We start from the raw sequence: 25,667 nt of genomic DNA, 5'->3' as shown, positions 1-25,667 counted from the left end.
AAGGACACTACATAATGATCAAGGGATCAATCCAAGAAGAGGATATAACAATTATAAATGTATATGAACCCAACATAGGAGCACCTCAATACATAAGGCAACTGCTAACAGCTATAAAAGAGGAATTTGACAGTAACACAATAATAGTGGGGGACTTTAACACCTCAACACCAATGGACAGATCATTCAAACAGAAAATTAATAAGGAAACACAAGCTTTAAATGACACAATAGACCAGAGAGATTTAATTGATATTTATAGGACATTCCATCCAAAAACAACAGATTACACTTGCTTCTAAAGTGCACGCAGAACATTCTCCAGGATAGATCACATATTGGGTCACAAATCAAGCCTCAGTAAATTTAAGAATATTGAAATCATTTTAAGCATCTTTTCTGACCACAACGCTATGAGATTAGAAATGAACTAAAGAGAAAAAAACGTAAAAAACACAAACACGTGGAGGCTAAACAATACGTTACTAAATAGCCAAGAGATCACTGAAGGAATCAGAGAGGAAATCAAAAAATACCTAGAGACAAATGACAATGAAAACACAACGATCCAAAATGTATCAGATGAAGCAAAAGCAGTTCTAAGAGGGAAGTTTATAGCTATACAAGTCTACCTCAAGAAACAAGAAAAATCTCAAATAAACAATGTAACCTTACACCTAAAGGAACTAGAGAAAGAAGAACAAACAAAACCTAAAGTTAGCAGAAGGAAAGAAATCATAAAGATCAGAGCAGAAATAAATGAAATAGAAAGAAGGAAAACAATAGGAAAGATCAATAAAACTAAAAGCTTGTTCTTTGAGAAGATAAACAAAATTGATAAACCATTCGCCAGACTCATCAAGAAAAAGAGGGAGTAGACTCAAATCATTAAAATTTGAAATGAAAAAGGACAAGTTACAACAGACACCAGAGAAATACAAAGCATCCTATGAGACTATTACAAGCAACTCTATGCCAATAAAACGGACAACCCCGAAGAAATGGACAAATTCTTAGAAAGGTATAACCTTCCAAGACTGAACCAGGAAGAAATAGAAAATATGAACAGACCAATCACAAGTAATGAAATTGAAACTGTGATTAAATATCTTGCAAGAAACAAAAGTCCAGGACCGGATGGCTTCATAGGTGAATTCTACTAAACATGTAGAGAAGAGCTAACACCCATCCTTCTCAAACTCTTCCAAAAAATTGCAGAGGAAGGAACACTCCCAAACTCATTCTATGAGGCCACCATCACGCTGATACCAAAACCAGACAAAGATACTACAAAAAAAGAAAATTACAGACCAATATCACTGATGAATATAGATGCAAAAACCCTCAACAAAATCCTAGCAGACAGAATCCAACAGCACATTAAAATGATCATACACCATGATCAAGTGGGATTTATCCCAGGGATGCAAGGATTCCTCAATGCATGAAAATCAATCAAAGGAGTACACCATATTAACAAATTGAAGAAGAAAAACCATATGATCATCTCAATAGATGCAGAAAAAGCTTTTGAAAATATTCAACACCCATTTATGATAAAAAATCTCCAGCAAGTGGGCATACAAGGAACCTACCTCAACATAGTAAAGGCCATATATGACAAACCCACAGCACACATCATTCTCAATGGTGAAAAACTGAAAGCATTTCCTCTAAGATCAGGAACTAGACAAGGATGTCCACTCTCACCACTCTTATTCAACATAGTTTTGGAAGTCCTAGCCACAGTAATCAGTGAAGAAAAAGAAATACAGAATGGAAAAGAAGAAGTAAAACTGTCACTGTTTGCAGATGACATGATACTCTACATAGAGAATCCTAAAGATGCCACCAGAAAACTACTAGACCTAATCAATGAATTTGGAAAAGTTGCAGGATACAAAATCAATGCACAGAAATCCGTTGAATTCCTATACACTAATGATGAAAAATGTGAAAGAGAAATTAAGGAAACACTGCCATTTGCCATTGCAACAAAAAGAATAAAATACCTAGGAATAAACCTACCTAAGGAGACAAAAGACCTGTATGCAGAAAATTATAAGACACTGATGAAAGAAATTAAAGATGATACAAACAGATAGAGAGATATACCATGTTCTTGGTTTGGAAGAATCAATATTGTGAAAATGACTATACTACCAAAGCAATCTACAGATTCAATGCAATCCCTTTCAAATTACCAATGGCGTTTTTTACAGAACTAGAACAAAAAAATCTTAAAATTTGTATGGAGACACAAAAGACCCCAGATAGCCAAAGCAGTCTTTAGGGAAAAAAATGGAGCTGGAGCAATCAGGCTCCCTGACTTCAGACTATACTACAAAGCTACAGTAATCAAGACAATATGATACTGGCACAGAACCAGAAATATAGATCAGTGGAATGGGATGGAAAGCCCAGAGATAAACCCACGCACCTATGGTCAACTAATCTATGGCAAAGGAGGCAAGGATATGCAGTGGAGAAAAGGCAGTCTCTTCAATAAGTGGTGCTGGGGAAAGTGGACAGCTACATGTAGAAGAATGAAATTAGAGCACTCCCCAACACCATACACAACAATAAACTCAAAATGGATTAGAGACCTAAACATAAGACTGGGCACTATGAAACTCTTAGAGGAAAACATAGGAAGAACACTATTTGACGTAAATCACAGCAAGATCTTTTTTGATCCACCTCCTAGAGTAATGAAAATAAAAACAAAAATAAACAAATGGGACCTAATGAAACTTCAAAGCTTTTGCACAAGAAAGGAAACTATAAACAAGACAAAAAGACAACCCTCAGAATGGGAAAAAATATTTGCAAATGAATCAATGCACAAAGGAGTAATCTCCAAAATATATAAACAGCTCATTCAGCTCAACATTAAAAAAACAAACAACCCAATTCAAAAATGGTAAGAAGACCTAAACAGACATTTCTCCAAAGAAAGTATACAAATGGCCAAGATGCACATGAAAAGCTGTTCATCATCACTAATTATTAGAGAAATGCAAATCAAAACTACAATGAGGTATCACCTCACACCAGTTAGAATGGGCATTATCAGAAAATCTACAAACAGCAAATGCTGGAGAGGGTGTGGAGAAAAGGGAACCCTCTTTCACTGTTGCTGGAAATGTAAATTGATACAGCCACTATGGAGAACAGTATGGAGGTTCCTTAAAAAACTAAAAATAGAATTACCATATGACCCAGCAATCCCACTACTGAGCATATACCCAGAGAAAACCATAATTCAAAATGATACATGCACCCCAATGTTCATTGCAACACCGTTTACAATAGCCAGGTCGTGGAAGCAACCTAAATGCCCACCGACAGACAAAATCCTCCCTTTTCTTCAGAGGGATTGAATAGGAGCTAGCTAACATTAAGATCTCTTAGTGTGACAAAAAATGTATCTAAAACAAAATTTATGAATCTCTTTGGTCTCATTTTTTAATTTATTTCTTTTATTTATTTATTTTTTGGCTGTGTTGGGTCTTCGTTGCTGCATTCGGGCCCTCTCTAGTTGTGACGAGCAGGGGCTGCTCTTAGTTGCGGTGCATGGGCTTCTCATTGCGTGGCCTCTCCCATTGCAGAGCACGAGTTCTAGGCACGCAGGCTTTAGTAGTTGTGGCACTCAGGCTCAGTAGTTGTGGCTTGCGGGCTCCAGAGCGCAGGCTCAGTAGTTGTGGCACACGGGCTTAGTTGCTCCACAGCATGTGGGATCTTCCCGGACCAGGGATTGAACCCGTGTCCCCTGCATTGGCAGGCATATTCCCAACCACTGCGCCACCAGGGAAGCCCTCTTTGGTATCATTTTACTTCATTTTTCTCCTGTAAAATTCAGTTCAAATTAAATTAAAATTTTAAATCACAGGGGTTTTGTTTGTGTTTGTAAAACAAAAATTGAATTTCAAGATTGTCTGAACTTTGAATGTAGATATGGAGTACTTTTGTAAGTTAAATCATATAATTGCTGGCTCATGACATTTTGCTATGATAACAAAACTGATATCAACCATCTAATTGGTGGAGGCATTTGTGCAGAGTTAAGACTTGCATGCTAAGATGATGCATCCATATTGGTTTTCTGTTCTCTAGGTCAGAATTTTTCCGGTGACTACCATGAGTATTTTGGACTAGAAGTAGATGAAGACGCTTTGACTTATATCATGTTGGCAAATCATTTGGTTCACACGCTGTATCCAGATTCTATAACAATAGCTGAGGTAAAGCTATAATGATCTCTACCCTCTGACCCCCTTTAAAATAGAACATTTTATCAGCATACAATATTTGAATGATCTCTGTGTTGTCAGTAATTGCATAAGTGCAATTATACCCTGACTATAGTGCAGCTACCTTGTGTGGATGGCACATTATTCAGAATTCACTGTTTTCCTATTATCAGATAATGTACCCTAATTACTTGTCATTATTCCATTGTTAAAAAAGAAACTGCCAGTGGTTAGAAAGTAAAATACCCTAATCAGTGGACAGGTCCTTTTGCCATGTGACCTTCAGCACAGAAAAGAATTGAATATTAATATGCGTCTGGCTGTTTAATTTTTTTTTTTTCCTTTCTGGTTTAATCATTAGAGATGGCATGGATCACTGCCTGCGAGCTTCTCTGAAACCTCTCTTGTTCTGATGCGATTACCTTTCTTGTTTACGTTATTGCTCTGAAATTGCCAAATGTTCACTAGTTATTCATGATTACTGAAGGTTCATGATTAACTGTCCCAAAGCTGCACTGTAATGATATAATTCGATATATGCATAATTGACAATTCCCCTCTTGGTGATAAATTTGATAAATTAAGAAGTTTGTTAAATGCTTATGCTAATTTATATTTAGTAGTAAAGTCCCTCTGGTTTTGTGAGTCCTCTAACTAGGAATTATTATTAAAATTGAACTTAGTGTGTTAAAACTGTTCTATACAAAGTGTAGTGGTTGGCATATAAAAGTAGTAAGGCTATTGAAAGAGTCAGAGTTAAGGTGTATTTTCACATTTTTGGCATTTTGTTCATTGGAATGATATGCAGTAGTGACAGTCTCCTTCCTGTAGTGTTTATTATTTGTATAGCCTTTTTTCTATACATCATTTCTCAAAACTCCAAATCTCAAACTAGGTGATATGATTTCCTGGTTTATCTCTGGATCGAGAACAGAGACCTTTTGCCTCCTAAATATCTTCTAGGAATAGAGCAATAGATCCTAAATTCCTGGAGTAAATTTTCATATAAAATTTAAAAACCCCACAATTACAATGCCATTTTGATACTCTGTATTGTTTCACAATCTCTACCTACCTATATTTGGTCATAAATTATAAGTCTTTTTAGTACTTATGCTAACACTTTCTGTGCTGAATATTTTTTAATGTAAATTAGTACTTTTAAACTTTTATTTTGTCTTTATATATTTTAATATTATCTGTTAAACATCAAAAAAAATAATTAGTTTTGTCAATTATATTTATGGCAATTTGAAGCCGAGACATTATATATAACAAATTACTACAAACAATTAATGACAGCACAAATCAGAAGTGGGTACTGAAGAAAAAGAAGTAATTATTTAATACATGAAACTTAAAATTGTTACATTGATCTTTCCATTCATTTCAAGTAAAATAGTTTCATCATCTAGGGAGCTCTTGTCTGATTATCAGTGTTTCTACCAAGGAAACTTGGGGACTTTAGCCTACTTTATATTACTTGGTTTTAGATATTTTTAAAACAAGATGTATCTTCAATTTATTCTACTTAAATTGAAAACTACTTCAATTTCAATACATCACTTTTCTGTCTAGTGGGAGTCTCTTCAAAATGTGGAATTGATCCTCATGAACTTTTTTTTTTAAGAAAGGAATGTGGTGTAATGAATAAATAATGCAATGTTATAATAAAGTCCTGTAGTAGAAATTTGAATTTATTTATAATAATAGTTATTAAAATTGAAGACTTTTTTCTGTATATCAACTATTATACATGGTTATATTTGCTGTATTAATTAAAAATATTTTTTTCATAACTGAGGCTTTTTACCCCTCTGGAATAGTCATGAGTCATCTTTAGATATTAAAGAATTAAAACTATTTTAACTTCATTTGAAACATACATGATCATTTTAATATCCTATGTCAGTAAGCATCAACTCCTTTATATTTAAAGCATATTTATTTTAGTGACCATTATGTTTACTTTTTTTTTTTCTTTTAAGATTTTATAAGAATAGTCATTAACTCTGTACTTCCAGAAGAGAGCTAGAAATATCTCATATGCATTAATGGGGCAGCCTTCTAGTAGTCAGATTTAGGAGTTATGACCAATTGGTGTCCAAATATTTTTCTTAGCAGATTCTATTTCCTTTCAAACTATTTGCTAAAACTACCTGTAGACTGAATATAGACTGTACCTTAATGTTTTCTTGAGAAAAATTATTTTGATCTTTAATGTCATCTTATCACTAGTCTTAGGAAAACTCTGGGTCTTACGAAAATTCTTTTGGGAAGGCATTGTGTCCGTAATTCCAGTGCCTAACACAGGTGCCTGAGATTAATACATATTCAGGCAGTGTTTATAAGGAATTGAACTGAATACCTATCATATCTGTGAAAATGTGACATATTTTGATAAATATAATTCTTTAAAATGGTTTCTTTTCTGTTAAACATTCATCCTTTTTCACTTTTTTTAATTCATCTTTTTTCACTTTTATAAACTATAAGGAAGTATGTAGAAATAAGATATTATTGACGAATACTTTCTTATGGATATATTCCACCATGTACTATATTTAACTGTAGCTCTCTTCCATTAGAAAACAGTTAATACATATTTTGGAAGTCCAGAGAGGTCATATGTTTCTTTTTTTCCAGCTTTTCTGTGGGACAAGTTTGAGGATGAGGTGTTGTGGAAGAAGAAGCAGTTAAGTCTCAGAGAGCTCAGAGTATGTATAGTCAGAGTATAGCTCAGAGTATAGTCTTTCATAGGAAGTAAGGAAAATGATCCAAAGAATTTGGGCGATGACACACACAGAAAAGCTTGTGACAAGTACAGGGAAGAGTAAATGTTTCAAAGTGGATGAGGTATTGAATATTTGAAATGAAATAGTAAAAATAACGATGGAAAGATAGAGGTCTCTTCCTTGCACTTTCTGTGTACTTCAGCTAACAATTATGACAGCCACGCACGTTGTCATTTCGTGATAAGTGTATGTGTGTGCATGTTCATTTAGGTCCTAGTTCATGAATCCAGCAAGTCAAGTATTATGTCTTATGTATCTTGAAATCCTTGGCAGCACCTTCATGCATTCACTCAGCAGGGAGTTACTGAGTTCCTGCCTTATGCCAGCGACTCTTCTACTATTCTAGATTCCTGGCATATGTCAGTGGACAATGGCAACAGCAACAGCAACAAAAGTCCTGCTCCATGGATCTTAAATTTTAACAGTGAATGAGGAAGCCGATAGTCAAATAGTGAACTATATTGTCAACACTTAAAGTATAATTGTTGAATTATATCTTAAATTGAAGAATTTGAGTTTTTTATTGTTGGCTATTGAAAGCTATCGGCAAGCAGTGATAGGAGCAGACTCTTCAGCAGCAATTAGGGTAAAGAGAAGCTGGAGATGGGGAACTTTGTTTGGAAACATAGTGGTTGAAGCAAACAGTAATGTAGGTTAAATAAGATAGTGTCTGTAGAAATGGAGCAAAGGAAAAGAATTTATTGGAAAGATATTGTGGAATTAGAATTACTAGTACTTGTCCCATATTTTACCACAGTTGTTATAATAATGTATTTTGTTGCATTTGGGTCCTTGTACCATTATTTTTTTACTTATCTGTTTGATTGTATATTTATTTGATTACTGATAATCTAGTGGTGTCATGACAGTAGGAAGACCCTGTCAAAAGGCCAGATGTCTGAGTCCTGGCTCTACCATGGAGAAACATGTCTTTAGTGATCCCTTCACCTCAATAAGCCTCGATTTCTGTATCTTCTAAATGAAGAGAATCCACTAGATAACCTCAAAGACCATTTCCAAGTGTAACTGACTATAGTGAAAGCCATCTTGCTTCTTCGCTCTTAGTGTGCTAACTCTACTTTCCATTTCATCAGAAGCTAAGTTCTCACAAAATACACTATATGTCCATGCTGTATACAAAGAGAACAAGAATAACAGATATATGGCACATGTATTTTTATGTTTGATGAAAGAAGTAGTTAATAAATATAGTACTCAAAAATTAGTATAAGAAGCTATGTTTCAACAATAACACTTTTACTATTTTGTGTTCTCTATGTGCTACTAAGGAAAAGAGATCAAATTTGTCCTGAAATGAAAAGCATTACACAAAATCTTATTGGGAAATGAGATACATTATCACAATTTTATCTACTTTTACAGTTATGCTACCAAAGTACTCCAAGAGTATTCGCCCCTATTTATTGTTTGTATTTCTTGGCCTGGATTTTACTGTCAGAAGAATATATAGTAAAAGTTTAAGCAATATGAACTGATAATTCTGATGCTCTTTATTTTAGGATGTATCAGGAATGCCCGCTCTGTGTTTTCCAATTTCCCTGGGAGGGGCTGGCTTTGATTATCGATTAGCCATGGCAGTTCCAGATAAATGGATCCAGGTAAGGTTTCATGTAAAAAAAAAATTTTCCTGCGGATACTATGTTGGTTTATTTATTATTTCTTTGATTTATTTCTTGGTTGTGATCAGTAGTTACAGATATAATTGAAGTATTCTCTCATTAGGGTGTTGCTTCTTGTGCTTTTTAATAAGGTGCCTCTCAAACTTCTAAAAGTTCTAATGTAAAGTATTCACACTTGCATTATACAGGCACAGAGAAAATATGATTGTTATAATGTTATCTGTGTAAATGGAATTTTGCCTTATCAATGCAATTATATGAAAGTTTGGTGTTCTATATTTAAAACACATTAAACTTCATCAACGCATCCATTTCTGCCTGCAAATCATCAATTAATGTAGAAGTCACTCCTTAATTCCCAGTACTTGCTTCATAGTATGGTTTTTTTCTCAACAGATTTGGATTTATCCATTCCTTCATTTAGCATTTAAAAGCCCTTACCATGTGTTAGGCACTAGGAATGAATAATTGTACATGACACCTTGCATATGATTTCTAATACAATTTTATTAAATTTAATGACAGTTCAAGTAGTTTGGATTATATTTTGTTTCATTTTATGTTTGTCTAAAAGACTAAAGTTGTTACATAGATTTGATGTAGAACATTTCTGAGTGTCCAAGTCTTTAATCATAGGCTGAATATGTATAAGGAGTCAGATACGTATCAAATAATCATTGCTTTCTGTTAAGCCCTTTAGTACAGACATGAACAGGTGCCATGAGATCACAACGGTAGAAGAGCTTAACTTTGCACAGAAAAAACATAAAGCCTACTCTGAAGGAAATAGTTATTGTAAGCATCTCTTAATTGCCTTTTCTGTATCCCTAGGCAATTTGGGCAGTGCACAGCTGTGACATTAAAACTCTACCAGCACAACTTCCGCTTCTCCATCTATAATGATTTTGTAAACATTGTCAGGTCGAAAAGCAAGGGTTTTACAGAGGCGATTAGACTTAAAAATCAAAGGAACAAACAAATGTGTGTTCCAACTTTAATACCTGGGAAAGTTGCTTTGTATTTGTTACCTTAAAAAAATGCTGTGGTCTTCAAGTTTCTTACCTTAGTTGAAGGTTCTTTATCCACCCACCATCTTTTATTATTTCTAATCTTCCACACAGACTTTTTTCCCCTCACAAGTGCCAAATCTTACTTTTTTTTTTACTGAAAAGCCTTCATCAGTCTTTGGGCAAATTCCAGGATATTTCAAGGTGTACATCAACCTAGAATTATTTTCCAGTCAGTCATGGCTCACAGTAGGATATTTCCTTCTCTGAGCAATCATGTCAGGTTTTAAAAAAAATTTAACTTACTAAACATTTCAGTACCTTGTATGCTCAAGATACTATACTATGCAGTACGTCATATAATTAGAAAAAAATGTATTGTCCTCTGTTTAGGATATGGCCATCTTGTCTTTGTAGTTTGTAAAGCCTCTGAAGACAGATCTCATCTTCTGTTTTATGTAATTACTTAACATCTTTTTTCATCACCAAAGTGGGAGCCTTAGTTAATAAGACGAGATAGTTAAAATAATATTTTTTTAAAAACTCAGTGACTTTCCAGTCCTTTTATAATTTGTGCATTTAAAAAAAAATTCCATAAATGATTATCATCCCTTCAAATGTCAATAAAACACACGAGTATTGATAGAAATGACAACTACTCAGAATGTATGTGTCACGCATTTTATCTACACATAGAGTATGCGTTAGATTAGAATGCTAGATTTCATTCATGTTTTTGTTGTTCAGAAACAAATTATTTACCATTTGCTACTTGTAGAGCTCAAAATCAGTAGTTTGGGATATCATATTAGTTTAGTCATTTGCTGAACAAATATTTGCCTATCTAAAATATGCCAAATTTGCTGTATCTTCTTTCATTTTATTTGATCATTTTTATTATCTAATAACTGACGTGTTCATGTAAAGGTAATATAGGTATTTAATTGAATTCATTCATTTATTAATTCCACCAAATATTTATTGAGCATCTGGTATTTTTCATTATATATAGTTTTTTTAATTACACTTTTTATATTAAGATAGTTGTAGATTTCCATGCAGTTGTAAGAAATAATACAGTAAGATCTGGTGTGAATTCTTAAACAGTATTCCCCAATGGTAACATCTTGCAAAGCTATAATACAATATCACAACCAGGATAGTGATATGGAATAGTCAAGATATAGAACACTTCCACTACCACAAGTTTCCCAAATGTTGCCTTTATAACCACACGCACTTCCCTCTTCCCACAGTCACTCCTTAACTTTTGACCACCACTAATCTGATCTCCATTTCTATAATTTTTTCATTTCAAGAATGTTATATAAATGGAATTATACAGTATGTAACCTTTTGGAATTGCCATTTTTCACTCAATCGAATTCTCTGGGGATTTCATCCAGGTTCTTGCATGTATCAGTAGTCTATTCCTTTTCAACTTTAAAAAAACAATTTTTATTGGAGTATAGTTGATTTACAATGTTGTGTTAGTTTCAGGTGTACAGCAAAGTGAATCAGTTATACATATATCCACTCTTTTCTTAGATTCGTTTCCCATATAGGCCATTACAGAGTACTGAGTAGAGTACCATGTGCTATACAGTAGGTTCTCATTAGTTATCTATTTTATATATAGTAGTGTGTATATGTCAGTCCCAATTTCCCAATTTATCCCTCCCTCCTTCGCTTATCCCCTGGTAACTTGAAGTTTGTTTTCTATATCTGTGACTCTACTTCAGTGTATTCCTTTTCATCGTTAAATGGTATTCCATGGCATGGATGTATCACAGTTTAATTATTTGTCCATTAAAAGACATCTAGATTGTTTCTAGGTTTTGGCTCTTGTAAAGAAAGCTGCTATAAACATTTGTGTACATATTTTTGTATGACCATAAATTTTCATTATTCTAGGATAAATGCCCCAAAGTACAATTACTGGGTCTTATAGTGGTTGGATGTTAATTTGTTAAAAAACTGCCAAAGTATTTTTCTGAGTAGCTGTACTATTTTACATTCCCACCAGCCACTTTGGTGAGATCCAATTTCTGTACATCATTGAACAATAGCATTTGCTATTGTACTGTTTTTTATTTGAATCATTCTAACAGATGTGCAGAAGTACCTCACTATGGGTTTACTTTGTCTTTCCTTAATGACTGATGATGATGAACATCTTTTCCTGTGCTAATTTGCCTTCTGTATATCCTCTTTGGTGAAATGTCTGTTCATGTCTTTTGACCATTTTCTAATTGGATCATTTATTTACTGTGGAGTTTTGAGAGTTCTTTATATAGTCTAGATTCAGCTCTTTTGTGGGGGGGTATGTGGTTGACAAATATTTTATCCCAGTCTTTGCTTGTCTTTTCATCCTCTTCATGTGGACTTGCACAGAACAAAAAGTTCTTTGTTTCCTTTAAATTTGATGAAGGCCAATTTATTTTTTTTTTCCTTTTAGAGATCTCTTTTGGTGACAAGCCTAAGAATTCTTTGACTCGCCTATGTTTTCTATTAAACATTTTATAGTTTTACTTTTATATTTAAACCCATAGTCCATTTGAGTTAGTTTTTGTTCAGTCAACATGTAAGGGTTTTTTTCTGTTTTTCTTTTGCCTATAGATGTCTAACTCATTCATCATGATTTGTTGAAAAGTCCATTGAACCTACTTCCATTGAATTGTTTTTACACAGTAGTTGAACTTAATTGAGCATATTTGTATAGGTCTATACATTAGTTTCAAATTGTTGCTGTATCTAAGTACCACAAACTTAGTGTCTTAAAATAACACAAATTTACTGTCATATAGTCACAAATCTGAAATGGGTCTTACTAAGCTAAAATCAAGGCATTAGTAAGGATGCATTCCTTCTGGAGGCTCTGTTTCCTTGACTCTTCTAGCTTCTAAAAGCCTGTAAAAGCATGGACCTGTATTCCTGTATTCCTTGATCCATGGTCCCTTCCCCCATCCTCAAAGCCAGCAGGGTAGCATCTTCAAATCTCTCTCTTACTCTGACAATTCAGGCATCTTTTAAGAAAGATGCCTGCAACTACATTCAGTCCATCCAGATAATCCAGGATAATCTACCCATTTCAATGTCCTTAACTTCAACATATCTCTAAAGTCCTTTTTGCCATGTAAGGTGACATATTCACAGACTCTGGATATTAGGATGTAAACACCTGTGGGTGGCCATTAATCTGCCTAATACAGCCTGTCCTCTGGTTCTCAGTGATTCACAGTGCAATTATGCAGGATGGCTAAGCACCTCTGAATTCCACTGAGCCAAAAAAAAAAAAAAAACTTGCAAAGGAAGATACAGGCAGGCTGGAACCCCATTTCTTGTACCAAAATCTTCATTAATTTTCTATTGTTGTGTAACAAACTACCACAAATTTAGCAACTTAAAACATTACTGTTATTATCTCACAGTTTCTTCTAAGGACACCCATTGTATTCAAAGGACCCTCCCACACTCCAGGTTAAGGATTATACAAAGATGTGAATCTGAGGGAGCCGGAATCATAGGGGCCATTTTAGAATTCTGCTTCTATCAGCGTGCCTTTGACACTTTTGGACAAGAGAAATGAACCCACTTAGAAAGAATGCGTTGAGTAAAAGGACAGGCTATTTTTACGCTATTAACTCTGAGAAGCACCAGCTTTTATAGGATAGGCAGAGGAAGGGATTTTACAGGATGTCTAGAGTGGTTGCAAAACAAAACAAAACAGTCAAGAGTTTTGCAATGGTAGACTAAGAAGGAAAGCATTTCATGGAAGGGGTAGGGTCAGCATTATCATCATGTACTGCAAGCATTTGCCTAAGAAAGAGCAATTACTGACCTAGGAGACAATCATAGTCTGAGATTTTGGCAAGGTCATTTGCACTGAAGAGGTGTTAGTGGCACAGAAGCCACACTGGAGACTGAGTAGCAGCTGAAGTGGAAACAAAAATGTGTGGTCTGTTAAGATGATAATTATTCATGATAATTAGGCTTTATACTTTGAAATAACAGTTGTTTTAATTTTTTTTTTTAAGAATGGAACAAGACATTATTCTTGCTAATTTTTTTTTTCATTCAAACCTAAAAATGTAGCAAGTATATCTCTACCTTGTGGAAGTTCCGGAAAGACATACTGCACAACACTTCACTGTGGTCATTAATCAAGAGGTAGCAGCTATTACAGAGGAAAAAGGTTACAAAAATCCTAAAATGCAGTGATCAAATCATCTGCAGAAAAACAAGCACATGCACACACACATGCAACACCACTGTCATTTGGATAGTCTGTATAAAAGCTGTGATTTCAGTAAAAGTTTTGACAAAGATATTTTTGCTCTGTGGTTGTGCTTATATCTGCATCTCAAATAATTTGGATTGATATGCTGTATACCCTCAGACTGGGATTTAAAGTAAGGATGATAATGGTGTATTGGAATTATTTTTTGTCTTTTATTTAGTTACTTAAAGAATATAAAGATGAAGATTGGAATATGGGCAATATAGTGTATACACTCACAAACAGACGCTACCTTGAAAAGTGCATTGCTTATGCAGAGAGCCATGATCAGGTAAATTAATATGTGTATAAACCATTCTGTCTCTGTATTTATTAACATACCTAATTATAAACATATCACGGTACAAATTTCTATAGTTTAATACAGTTAATGTAATGTGTTATCTGTCTATTTTATGTGACAACTATTCATACTTGAAAAACATTTAAAAATTATTTTGTAGATCCATAAATTCCAGCTTCAAAATGCAGTACCACGTTTACCCTGCCAAACTGTAATTAAATGATTGTGAATGACAGTTTCAAGTGTTATCTTACATGTTTTCCTTTGTTGTCACAAGAGGCATGTTGGTGCTAATCCAGGTTAATTTTAATTTCCATTTTAGGTTTCCTTCTAAAGGTTTTCTTTTATGCCTTTTCACAAGCTTTCATCATTTTTTCCCTCAGTCACTGAAATCTTTTGCTGATTGATCGCCCTGACCTCTGTCCCTCTTGATTTTAGTCCATCCTCTGTAATGTAGTCTGAGGTATTTTCCAAAGGGCAAAGCTAATTTTGTCAACCCAGATCTTTTGGTTAAAGCTTCTCATTCACAGCCTGTCATATCCTGGCTCATGCCAAAGTTTATTCTCTGCTCAACCCTCCAAGAGTTCTATTCTTCAATACTGTTAAATTTCCACCCATTCCTGAGTAGGTCAACCTTGCTCCAATCTTGTACTTTTCCCCACACACCTGCAAATGCCTACGTCACCTGGGAAGCTCGTGTGAATACCTAATGCCCTGGCTCAGACATACTCTCCTTGAAGCCTTCATCCAGGTGTATAGGGAAAAAATAGTTTCCCCATTCTTCACTTTCTCATCACATTTTAAGCAGAAAATTTGCTTCTGATACCTTTGTATTTCCAGCCTTAGCACTGTGCTATTCCTCGTAGTCACTCAATAAACATAAATAAATGCAGGAAAAGGCCATTCAGTTATATAAAGCCTATGAACCAGCATAAACAACATAAAATGAACTCCTTCTACATTAAAAAGACAGTAAAACTGTCTGAAATTATTTGCAGTATATGTATTCAGAAAATTAAAGTTAAACCAATTAGCTCCTCGGTATTTCAGCAGAAATTGACAATTTAAGGTAGACAGTAGTTTTTCAGGTGTCTCCTTTGAACTATTAAGAAAGTATAAGTAGACCAGAGGGCAGCTACCAAGGCCCATGGGCCAGATTCTGTCTGCTGCTTGTTTTTGTAAAGGTAATTGGAACACAGCCATGTTCATTCACTCACCTATTGTCTATGGCTGCTTTTGAGCCATAATGGTATATTTAAGTAGTTGAGACTGAGGAAGGAGCCCACAATGCCTACACTATGTACTGTTTGGCCTGTAGAATGTTTGCTCACTCATAAAGTAGACATATATTAAGTTTTGCATCTTCCTAGTTGGAGCAGTACTTTCTTTTCAACTTAAATTGGCTGTGGAGCAAGATCAAATAAATACCTATGAAGAAACCGGAACCAAAACGTAACAAAATAAGAAATGAGTAGTATTAATTTAAGATTGGGGGAATCCCTTGCCAAATACATAACAATATGAAAATTAAAATGCATGCATAAATGATATCTTTCCATTACAAACTCCTAGCAGTTATAGCATGTTTTGAGCTCCCAATATATGTGTATTTTATATGAATGAACACAAGAATAAATAAATGAGTGGAATAAACAAATTGAAGATGAAACTGGTAGGTTAATTTCATAATTTTTCTCCCCAAATGTACAGAAACAGTATGGATTTACCAAGAATTATTTCATGCTTTAAAGATCCACATAATTCTGCCTTGTATTACAAATTGTTGGGAATGTACAAAAAGATGCAGATTGCCTAGTTCTTTCTATAAAAGCAAATGTATACTGAATTTTAAACCTGATAAAAAATTATAAATATGAATATATATGTGAAAATAGCTTAGAGATTAAAATAGGTTTATAAGTAAAAATATTTTTTTAAAAATGAAAATAATCGTACAGTAATAGGGTGAGGAGATTATGGTTTAGTCTCTGTGTTTCACTATATATAATTTTTTGTCAATAAATAACACTTGGCATTAGTTAGCTGTTTTTTTTTTTAATAGGAAAATTTAACCTCAACATTGAACTGTTTATTTATTTTTTTTATTTATTTTTTATTTTTTTTAACATCTTTATTGGGGTATAATTGCTTTACAATGGTGTGTTAGTTTCTGCTTTATAACAAAGTGAATCAGTTATACATATACATATGTTCCCATATCTCTTCCCTCTTGCGTCTCCCTCCCTCCCACCCTCCCTATCCCACCCCTCCAGGCTGTCACAAAGCACCGATCCAATATCCCTGTGCCATGCGGCTGCTTCCCACTAGCTATCTATCTTACTACGTTTGTTAGTGTGTATATGTCCATGACTCTCTCTTGTATGCTAACACATATATATGGAATTTAAGAAAAAAAAAAAATGTCATGAAGAACCTAGGGGTAAGGCAGGAATAAAGACGCAGACCTCCTAGAGAACGTACTTGAGGTTATGGGGAGGGGGAAGGGTGAGCACTGACGGGGCGAGAGTTAGCTGTTTTTAACCATAAATAATTCAGATCATTAAGAGGCCTCTTCTGCTGCTCAGGGTGTTTCTGAGTTAACCTGCCCCATTTGTCAACTATTATATTTTCATATAAAACAAACTAATTTTAGATTAGATGGCAAATATAATGAGAAAGCAAATTTTACATTTTAAGAAAAAGTTGTCAATTTGCTGCTGAAGGGGAGAGGGTCCATTGTAATATATTTATATACATATTATATATATATAAATACATCTATATAAATATAAATGCATATACATATAAATTACTTTTAGGAAACTCTTCCATTCTTTCAAAACAATAAAATCATGATATGCAAGATATTTTTAAAAATCTATTAGTATTCTAATAGTTTAATGTAAGATTATGGGATTATATGAAATCATGTATGTGAAACTTTTGAAAATTGTAAAGCACTATAGAATTTAAAGAATTCATTCAATTAAAAAATTCATTGTTCAAATCCTAAGAAAAAGAAAAAATATCTGTTAGTATTCTCAACATTAAAATACATGTTTATTCTAACTTCAAAAAATGTGAAGCATCAGCTTATTATAACAAATATTCAGGTAGCTTATCATGAGTTTTTCACCAAGCTATTTTAAAAATGAAAGAAACATAGGTACATGAGATCTCTCATGTATTTCACCAGCTCACCTTCAGCATAGTGACTGTTGGAAAATACATGAAATTAATACTAATTCACACACCTCTTCTGCATTGTTTCCATTCTGTATAATTGCATGTCATTCTAGTATAAATCACAGCTGCTTAGTACCTATTATTTGCATTTATCTCAGTGACTTTTATTTTTATAGGCACTCGTTGGGGATAAGACGCTGGCATTTTGGTTGATGGATGCTGAAATGTATACCAACATGAGTGTTCTAACCCCGTTTACTCCAGTTATTGATCGTGGAATACAGCTTCATAAAATGATTCGACTCATTACTCATGCACTCGGCGGAGAAGGCTATCTCAATTTCATGGGTAAGTATGAGCTGAACATATATCCAATCTGTGTTTAAAATGTTAACTAATATTATATATGACATAAGTTATGCAGAATATTTTGGTTTGGTTGTTCAGGTTTAAAATAGAAAATTATAACTTTATTTCTTTAAAGCACTGTCATTTATTTTTACAGCGTAAACTGTGAAAATTAAATTGCTTTAAGATTATTGTTATACTAATACATGATGCAAAAGTAATCTAATGGCTGGTATTTTATTTAATATTGTTGTCAATAAGTGGGGTGAACTTTTTTTAAACAGAATTATTATTCTGAATTTAATCATTGAGTTTATTAAATAGTGTTTGTAATACATTGAACATAAGAAGGATATAATTGTCATGTCATAGCATATTGAGCTAATATTATTGGTCTTCTTTGAGGTAATTGTATACCAGTATACTTGTATTATAAATGTGGAAGCCAACGCCCAAGATACTGTGATGGAAAAAAAAATGTATTTATTTTAAAAAATAGGAAAATATGAATATTCAAAGGTCATTGTTGTCTGAAGGATCTTGAATGATAAAACATAAAAATCAACTAATACCATTTTCAGTTCTATTTGGTCAACCATGACCATTTGATTTTTAGGACATTTCACCAGTTTTTAGGTTAGAGAGAGCTAGAAAGATTGGAAAATGCATATGGGAGACTGACATTTTTCTACAATAAAAGCTGTAGAGCTTCAGATTAGTTCATTTCTATCTGGAAATTTTTATTAAAAAATCTCAGATTGGGACTTCCCTGATGGCGCAGTGGTTGAGAGTCCGCCTGCCGATGCAGATCTTCCCGGATCTTCCCGGTCCGGGGAGATCCCACATGCCTTGGAGCGGCTGGGTCCGTGAGCCATGGCTGCTGAGCCTGCGCATCCGGAGCCTGCGCTCCGCAACGGGAGAGGCCACAACAGTGAGAGGCCCGCGTATCGCAAAAAAAAAAAAAAAAAATCTCAGCTTGGACTTTTAAAAGCCTCTATTGTTTGCTAACTTGAGATTAGGAAGCCAGACCCAATAAACCATACACCAGATTTCACCCATACAACCTGTACCTTTCAGTGCATCCCTCTCCTCTCAGGATCACCAAAATTTGTTAATATTCCCAACCTGTCAGGAAGTGGCCCTTATGACCTGTGAGACGACACTTTGTCTTTCAGGCACCAGGCTGGGCTTCCTGGGTGGACTTTGCAGGCATTGTATTCATAAGTAAAACCGGCCTCAGTTCCTAAAAGGCAACTAGTCCTCTTTCACACAATGAACATCATTCATGAGTATGGCTTTTCCAGTAAGGCCTTAGTCGCACAGTTTATTCAATTATATCTTGATGAAAAGGTGGAGTCAATGAACTTAGGTAAACAACTATGTCACCATGTAAAGTGAGAGAGTTTTTAATGTTTTATTTCATTTACAAAAGCAGGGTTTATTAAATTGTTGCAGTGTATATAGATAGATTAAAAAGAAAATGAAAGAGCTTCCTTATATATGTGGAAACTAAAACAACTTTCCTGTTAGAGAAATAAAATCAAAGAAGACCTCTGATTTCATGCTGTTCGTCCTGTCATTAATTCTTGAAGCCCAACTGCATCCGAGAATTCTAGTAATCCTGACTTAGCTTACTGCTTTAGTCTGGAAGTTGTGTAAGCAGTATCAGCTCAGAAGCCTATAGCGAAGAGTTGAGAGTGTCAGTAGTTTGAAGTACCTGATAGAGTCCTTTTCCTGAGACTGTCCTTTGCTGAAGACAATTCTAGCCCATAGCATGCAACAGAGCATCAGAGTAAAATAAAACTATCTGCAGATGACAGAGAATTAATGGCCCTAGTTAATTTAATATTGATAACTTTCAGATTAAAAAAGGTCTGATGGGGCTCCCCTGGTGGAACAGTGGTTGAGAGTCCGCCTGCCGATGCAGGGGACACGGGTTCGTGCCCCGGTCCAGGAAGATCCCACATGCCGCGGAGCGGCTGGGCCCGTGAGCCATGGCCGCTGAGCCTGCGCGTCCGGAGCCTGTGCTCCTCAACGGGAGAGACCACAACAGTGAGAGGCCTGCGTACCGCAAAAAAAAAAAAAAAAAAAAAAAAGGTCTGATGAAAGTTCATAATGAGAATTGAGTCTTGGTCAATATTTTCCCTGAGGGTAAAAATGGATCATGGACAGCTAAGATCTTAACAAATCTCCAGTAACTTCATAAATTTTGTGAAATGTTTATATTAATATACTCTTAACTGTATATATTCAACCTGAGGATGGCTAAGACGCTATTCTGTTTTGGAAACTCTTCCCATGGAACTTTCAATAGTAACACAACTAAATAAACATAATTATTTCTAGCATCTCTCTATAAGGTCTGTAAATTGACCATATTTGTGGTATCAAATATAATTTTGAAATTATTCTTTGATACAGGACTCAAAGATCTTTTGAAGTTTTCTTCTTACATTTGTCCTTCAAAAGGCTTATAATGTTTAACTCCAATATAGCACTTTTTAAAAATCCTTCTGTCTCAATGTCTTATCTAAATCTAGCATTTCTCTACTAACTTTGAAACCAGTAATCTCCAAAGTCTCTATAATTTCTGATTATTGATGTTGTTTTATGAAATTTAATATTTCCCTGTAAGCTATCATGACTTTAAATATTTTTTTTCCACTTTCTGATCATGGCACTCTCCTGCTGAATGGCTTCAATGGCTGCAGTGTCCTCCAGCTGACCTCTAGGCCTTGCATGAATGGTCTCCCATGGGTCTCCCCATTGATGGCTCTGCTCCAGTCAAGCAAGCCTTCTTTCAGTTCAATGAATGTACCAACTTCCTTCCACTATGAATTCTGTATATTTTTCTGTTCTCCCCTCTGAAATCACTCTACTCAGATACCCCCTGCCATACCTGACAATCCTTCATTTGCAAATCTTTTTTCCTTAGGGCAGTCTTTTCTAAAGCCTCAAACTTCACTAGTTTTACCTATTATACATTTTTATATTACCCTATACCTACCTTTTGTGGCACATAACAAAACTACATTTTCAAAAACTATTAAATATATAGCTGCCTTGATACATTTAAAACTGAATGAAAATAGGGGTCGTCTGTATCTTATTCACTATTATATCTTCATGAACTAGTAGCAATTAGCACAGTATCTAGCACATCACAAGACTTGCACATTTTTCCAAAAAAGGATTATTTTATATATTTATATATATACATATATGCATATATATAATTACCTTGTAATTATTTTTAGCAGTAGTTCATTAGCTGCAATCACCAGTTGTAGTTTTGTTTTGTTTTGTTTTGTGTGCGGTACGAGGGCCTCTCACTGTTGTGGCCTCTCCCGTTGCGGAGCACAGGCTCCGGACGCGCAGGCTCAGCGGCCATGGCTCACGGGCCCAGCCGCTCCGCGGCATGTGGGATTTTCCCGGACCGGGGCACGAAACTGTGTCCCCTGCATCGGCAGGCGGACTCTCAACCACTGCGCCACCAGGGAAGCCCCAGTTGTAGTTTTAAGGAAAGTTATTTTTTTTTCAAGTGGCATGTAAGAAATTAATTTTTAAAAAGATCAATTTAAGAAATTCAAGACTAAGGAGCAATCTGGTTGTTTACTCATGTTTTAGGCATTTTAAAACTTACTAGCTTTTGGAATTTTATTTTTATTTCCCTCTAGTAGAGAAAGAATGATTTAAAAGAAGTAAGAAAACAACATACTTTTGTAGTTTTTCATTTAAATCTATTTACCTAAATTCATCAGGCATTTAGATATGTGTTCTGTTTATCAAAAATAATTAAGATCAATATGAATTCTCTCACAATGATACCAGTTTGGCTGATTTGTTTTATTTTATTTGTTTTTGTCTTATATACTCATAATCTTGAGTTTAAAAAAGTTCTTTCACTCTGGTTAAAGCCAGGGGAATATTTGCAAGGTTTTTTTAATTTTTAATTTGCTAGGTTATTTTAATTGATTATGAATAAATAGGTTTATATTTCCTATTCTTCCACCATATCATCATATGAAAGAATCAAATATAGAAGAGGGGAGCAGGGATAGTTAAATTACTTTTATATCATTGATCATAAGAGTTATAATAAATATTAACAAAAGTAAATTTATATTTGACATAGCATACTATATTTTCTAAAACATTTTCATATGCCTCATCTAACTCAATCTTCATAAAAGTTTTTTTTTTTTTTAATACTGTCTGGCTTGCAAAGAAACATGGGGTGAAAGAAGAATATTCAGGTATCTAGGTAGATGTTCCAAGTCCCATTTTACTAAAGCTACAACTCAGAGAGGAAAAGGGACACACCTAATATTGTACAACTAGAAAATGACAGCAGCTGATTGTCTTTTTCTTCTATTTACAATGTGAAAAAATTAGAAATGAAAATTATTATTAGATCAGTGTATAGATTAGCTACCAAACTATGGTTAATAAATATCTTTTAAAGAAAAGGTAGAGCATAGTGGTTAAGAAAGCGATCTCGATGGGAATACAAGCTTAGCTGTGTGAGCTGGGTAAGGGGCATCATTACTCTGTGCCTTTGTTTGCTCAGTGGTAGAATGGAGTAGTGCCTGCCTCAGAAGATTGTTTTCAGGGTGAAATGATTTAATACGTACACAAGACTTAGAATATTGCCAGGCACATAACTCATAGTTAATGTTTCTTTAAATTTAATTTCACTTGAAGTTAAATTTACTATTACTATTTTTAATATTACTAGCTATTCCATTGAATATATGGGTCCTGAACGCTGATGTTTCAATTCCATCCAAGAGTGTTTCTTTAGAATCTTATATGATGGTATATTGTTTAATGTAAAAGTTTCTTAAAATATTTAATTCATTTCCTCTTGAAAACATCAGTAAAGGCAGTAATTCTTTGTTAAAAATCAAATGACATTTTCCTAGGTGGTATTATGTGGTTAATTATACAGAAGTTAAGCCATTTCTATAGTAAATCTCACTAAGAGTTAAGATTACGTATTTTTTTTAATTCATAGTGATGTCTGCTGAATGCTGCTGCTAAAACATCTTACTTAACTTTCACGTATGAAGAGGTGTGATGTTTGCCTTGATTCTCATTTCTAGGATAAGCCAATATGATATTAATCAGTTAACATTTATTATATATTATATGGTATCTGTGTATGAGTGTGTGTGAGCATTGCATAAAACTTAATATAGGGCTTCCCTGGTGGCACAGTGGTTGAGAGTCCGCCTGCCGATGCAGGGGACACGGGTTGGTGCCCCGGTCCGGGAAGATCCTACATGCCGCGGAGCGGCTGGGCCCGTGAGCCATGGCCGCTGAGCCTGCGCGTCCGGAGCCTGTGTTCCACAACGGGGGAGGCCACAACAGTGAGAGGCCTGCGGACTGCAAAAAAAAAAAAAAAAACTTAATATATTTTTCTGGAATACCTGTGCCGAGATTTATTTTACACAGAAAGAGGGGGGAAGGGAGGGAGCGAGAGAGAGATGTAGATTGATATAAAGCAACTTCAGTTTAAAAAGTTAGTGAATTTGACGTATATATCAATTTAAACTATACACAATATATTTATAACACATTCTAGAATGTGTTTTAACACAATTGATAACATTCCTTCATGCTTCAGACATTTATATGTATCTACTATGTACCAGGTATTGCTAAGTGGTGGATATTCCTGGATGAAAAAGAGTTCTTGCCCTCAAGGTCTCAGAACCCAAAAGGGGATCCAGACAAGTAAGCAGACAAGTATCTCTGTCCTAGTACATTCACTAGATACAGTGATAGAGATAAGCAGAGAATGTCATGTAAATGTGTAGGAAACTGGGTTAAGAGATTAGGTTGTTGGTGGAATTTATGAGCTGCTTCAGCCAGGCAAACAGAAAAATAGAAAGGCATAAGAAAGCCATATGACAAACTTAGGGAAAGTTAAGAAGGAGTAGGACTGAAGCAGTGGAGTGAGATTAAAGTCAGTTGGGAATATTAAATTTCAAATAAATGAAAAAACTGGGGCCCGAAGAAATCAATTTAGAGATCATTCATTGATTGGCAAGTTTAATGAAAAAATGTGGTTTTCAATCACTTTAAAGCATCATGAACTCTTCAGTAAGAAAGGCCTGGTATTGACTGATGGTTTAATAGCTTTATGGTTTATTTTTTTATCTATTTGTAATATAACTAAAAGGAGACAGATTAGAAAAATAAGACATGTGATTATTGATAATCTATATGGATATGTCTATGCTATTTTTATAATCAGTGGTTATTTAATGTTTAATTGTTGGTTAAAAATAAATATAGAATGAAAAACATCTGCTTTACACATAGGATGACCTCAGTGAATATATGTTGCAGGCATACCTTGTTTCACTGCGCTTCACTTCATTGTACTTCACAGATATTGTGTTTTTTACACATTGAAGGTTTGTGGCAACCTTGCGTTGAGCAAGTCTATGGGCACAATTTTTACAACAGCCTTTGCTCACTTCCTGTATCTATCCCATTTTCATAATTCTCGCAGCATTTCATACTTTTTCATTATTATTATATTTGTTATGGTGATCTGTGATCAGTGCTCTTTTTTTAATTGAAGTGTAGCTGATTTACAGTATTATATTAGTTTCAGGTATATAACATAGTGATTCAATATTTTTACAGATTATACTCTATTTAAACTTATTATAAAATATGGCTATATTTCCCTGAGCTGTACAATATATCCTTGTAGCTTATTTATTTAATACGTATCTCTTAATCTTCTACCCTTATTTTGCCCCACCCCTTCCATTTCCCCACTGGTAACCACTAATTTATGAGTCTGTTTCTGTTTTTTTATATTCATTTGTTAGTTTTTTAGATTCCATATATAAGTGATAACAGAGTATTTGTCTTTCTCTGTCTGACATTTCACTAAGCATAATACCTTCTAGGTCCATTCACATTGTTGCAAATGGCAGAATTTCATTCTTTTTTATGTCTGACTAATATTCCATTGTGTGTGTATATATATATATATATATTTTTTGTATCACATCTTCTTTATCCATTCATCTGTTGATGGACACTAAGGTTGCTTCCATATCTTGGCTGTTATAAACAATGCTGCTATGAACATTGGGGTGCATGTTATCTTTTCGAATTAGTGTTTTCATTTTCTTCAGATATATTCCCAGGATTGGAATTGCTGGATCGTATGGTAATTCTATTTTTAGTTTTTGGAGGAACCTCCATACTGTTTTCCATAGTGGCTTCACCAATTTACATCCCCACCAGCAGTGTACTAAGGTTCCCTTTTCTCCACATCCTCTCCAACATTTGTTATTTGTAGACTTTTTGATGATAGCCATTCTGACAGGTGTTTGGTGATATCTCATTGTGGTTTTGATTTGCTTTAATGTTACTACTGCAGCTTGCCAAAGGTTCAGATGATGGTTAGCACTTTTTAGCAATACACTACTTTTTTTTTTTTTTTTTTTTTTTTTGTGGTACATGGGCCTCTCACTGTTGTGGCCTCTCCCGTTGCAGAACACAGGCTCCAGACGCGCAGGCCCAGCGGCCATGGCTCACGGGCCTAGCCACTCGTGGCATGTGCGATCCTCCCGGACCAGGGCACGAACCTGTGTCCCCTGCATCGGCAGGTGGACTCTCAACCACTGTGCCACTGGGGAAGCCCAGCAATACACTATTTTTTAAATTAAGATATGTACATTGTTTTTAGAAATAATGCTATTACTATAGACTATAGTATAGTGTAAATGTAACTTTTATATGCACTGAGAAACCAAACAATTTGTGTGACTCACACTATATTGCAATATTCACATTATTGAGGTAGTCTGGAACTGAACCCACA

General features: G+C 34.6%; 1 protein-coding gene across 1 annotated transcript in view; it reads left to right on the top strand.

The window, feature by feature from the left end:
• Positions 1-25,667, top strand: part of GBE1 (1,4-alpha-glucan branching enzyme 1) — a 292,212-nt gene that overhangs the window by 199,362 nt on the left and 67,183 nt on the right. Inside the window, exons 9-12 of the mRNA XM_060010479.1 lie at positions 4,117-4,244; positions 8,569-8,667; positions 14,156-14,266; positions 17,641-17,812. Of these exons, the coding sequence (XP_059866462.1) occupies positions 4,117-4,244; positions 8,569-8,667; positions 14,156-14,266; positions 17,641-17,812 (510 nt within the window). The remainder of the gene's footprint in view (positions 1-4,116; positions 4,245-8,568; positions 8,668-14,155; positions 14,267-17,640; positions 17,813-25,667) is intronic.

Source organism: Delphinus delphis, chromosome 4 (genome assembly GCF_949987515.2).
Source record: "Delphinus delphis chromosome 4, mDelDel1.2, whole genome shotgun sequence".
NCBI lineage: Eukaryota > Metazoa > Chordata > Mammalia > Artiodactyla > Delphinidae > Delphinus > Delphinus delphis.
The sequence above is the reverse complement of the archived record's forward strand: the minus strand, read 5'-3'. Positions and strand labels throughout refer to the sequence as shown.